The sequence below is a fragment of the Aspergillus alliaceus genome (assembly GCF_009176365.1).
Source record: "Aspergillus alliaceus strain CBS 536.65 unplaced genomic scaffold BDW43scaffold_10, whole genome shotgun sequence".
In the NCBI taxonomy this organism is placed as follows: Eukaryota; Fungi; Ascomycota; class Eurotiomycetes; order Eurotiales; family Aspergillaceae; genus Aspergillus; species Aspergillus alliaceus.
In genome coordinates this window covers 806,200-808,427 of record NW_022474693.1, presented here as the reverse complement: position 1 = coordinate 808,427, position 2,228 = coordinate 806,200, and the positions used below count along the sequence as shown (strand labels likewise).

Sequence of the window (2,228 nt, the reverse complement as noted above, 5' to 3'; positions counted from 1 at the left end):
AAAAAAAAAAAAAAAAAAAAACGAAATAGGAAAACAAGGATAGACTGACCGCCAGGCTTGACAAACATAGCCATCCGCTACTACAACGGAGCTAAGTTGACTTGGCCTGCTAATTGTTAGATTCCTTGGCCATAGGAATCGGTGATGTGATCTTACGAAAATGATAGTGGCTTGCAGTCTTTGGTCTCAGTGATGTTGATTTTGGCCGACTCTCCTTCGAAATTGGGATACTGGTATAGAGAAACCTAATGACAGGGATATGTATTAGTTCTCTCATCTATTTGGTCTTGCCTCCATCCAGGGACGAACACACAAGGCTTGTGCGGGCTCAAAGTCAAGTTACTTACAAGTCCTGGCGCGGGCACAAAGACACACTTGGAGTAATAATATAGGTTATCCGTACATTTTCCGGTCGGTGGTTTCTGACGGTCTTCCTCACAGGTCGTATCTGACTTCATCCTAGAAGGTGTTATTCGAGTATCAGTTGAGGAAGTCATAGTCTCACTCACGAGTACAAGTAGCAATCAAATAATACTTGATCGGGCTTGTCGCTACTTGGCACATCGATTGACTTGTTTTCAAAGCTATAGATAGGGTCAGTCGGATAGATGTGCAAACAACATGTCGTCCTCGGGCACGTTAGCCGTACGTAGGGGTGCACTGAGACCATGGGATCGCTTTGGAATCGCCGCTACACCCTTTTTGAGAATAAAGCGATGCCTGTGTTTTCATCAGCTCTGTCCCTTACATGGAAAAGGCCTAATGGTTGACTCCAAAGGAGAACACTCACGGTTTTCGCCGCAACCGATGCCGCTAAGAGAGCAACGACCCCCAGGGACGGCAGGCATGTGGTGTACATCATGTTCTTAACGAAAATATTAGACGCCTTTCTGATGCCAGGCTATGAAGCAGTATAATAAGATAAGGGGGGGAGAAAGTTTTAGTTAGATTTATAACACCGATAGAGTTGGAGACAGAAGGGGCGCTACTTAAGTATTTGCATTGAGGGGCTTTAGGGTGCATAGGGAATCCCCTGTACTAGAAAGAGGATGACACCCATATTTTGGTTCTCGCTGTCTGATTGCCGTTGTTACAGCATTATCATCTTCGTCTGCAGCTTGTTCCCGACTTTTCCGAAGGTCTACGCCACTTATCCATCAATTACATAGGCGTCGCTTGTTCTTTACTGATAGCATTGGCACCTCGTATGATTGCACCTTTTCTAACAGGGACTTGGTTGCGCCACTCAGTTCTGTACCGCCCTTGACATAAGAAGACGATCTGGTGTTCTGATTGTCATGCAGCTTGTTTTCAGCTTGTTTTCAGCTGGGTTGCCTACTAGCATCAATGCAACCCACTCTTGAAAGGTCACATTCGCTCCATGAAATACACTTTGATCCGCTTTCTAGAGTATGCAAGTATGGCAGATGTGAGCTCTCCAGATATGGGCTACCTGAGCATAAGACTACTCACATTATATTTTACATGTATCCTACATGAATGGCCAAAACATGCATATATAGAATTTCAGCTGAGTACTTTTGCACATACTTCAGCTCTTGTCGATCACACCTGATTCTCCATGTTTATATTTTATGCCCACTGAATGGCATAATGTCAGCCATAGCGCAACCTACCGGTTCTGGGGCCACTGTACTCGGTTTCTGTGGCGACACTGCTACTCGATTTCCTTCTCATAATAGATAAAAATAAGACCCACTTTTGTCTCATAAGCTTGAAGAGTAACATGTGAGATCAAACTGTCAATTACAGATCCGTTGCCTATGCAGTGAGGAACCCCCCGGGAGCTGAAACTCAGCTAGCCACACTGCACACTACCCACGTAGCAGTGCAGGAAATCAACCAACTACGCCATGGAATCAGCTATCCTTATGTGATCACCTGCGCATTTAATGATATGACATCTAATTGGAGTACAGCATACACATGCTGCAGGTGATATACGCATTCTTGAGCTAAGCTGATTTTATCTGGTAAGCGTAGTATTCAGGGACGGTCCATGGTAATATGACGCCACGAAGGAGGAGTAGGGTCATTCCTGTCACGGTAGATGCAGAAATCGGAAATTACAATGGTTTAATGTGTGAACCCCTCAGGATAAGTGCTCAGCTTTTCTAGCAGCGTACTGTTTAGGTTTCGGATTATATATAACTCGTAGTCATACCTTCGTCGTTCTGTTACAAGTCTATCAATCCATCAACTCGAAA

At 44.5% G+C, this 2,228-nt stretch overlaps 1 protein-coding gene across 1 annotated transcript; it reads right to left on the bottom strand.

The window, feature by feature from the left end:
• BDW43DRAFT_269196 (uncharacterized protein) lies at positions 1-915 on the bottom strand. The gene is made up of 5 exons (XM_032041193.1): positions 791-915; positions 650-720; positions 510-584; positions 348-459; positions 1-245 (listed from the first exon to the last, which is right to left on the bottom strand). The coding sequence occupies exons 1-5, from the start codon at positions 860-862 to the stop codon at positions 153-155; spliced, it is 423 nt and encodes a 140-aa protein (XP_031902948.1). The 5' UTR covers positions 863-915; the 3' UTR covers positions 1-152.
• Between the last annotated feature and the right edge of the window lie 1,313 nt (positions 916-2,228).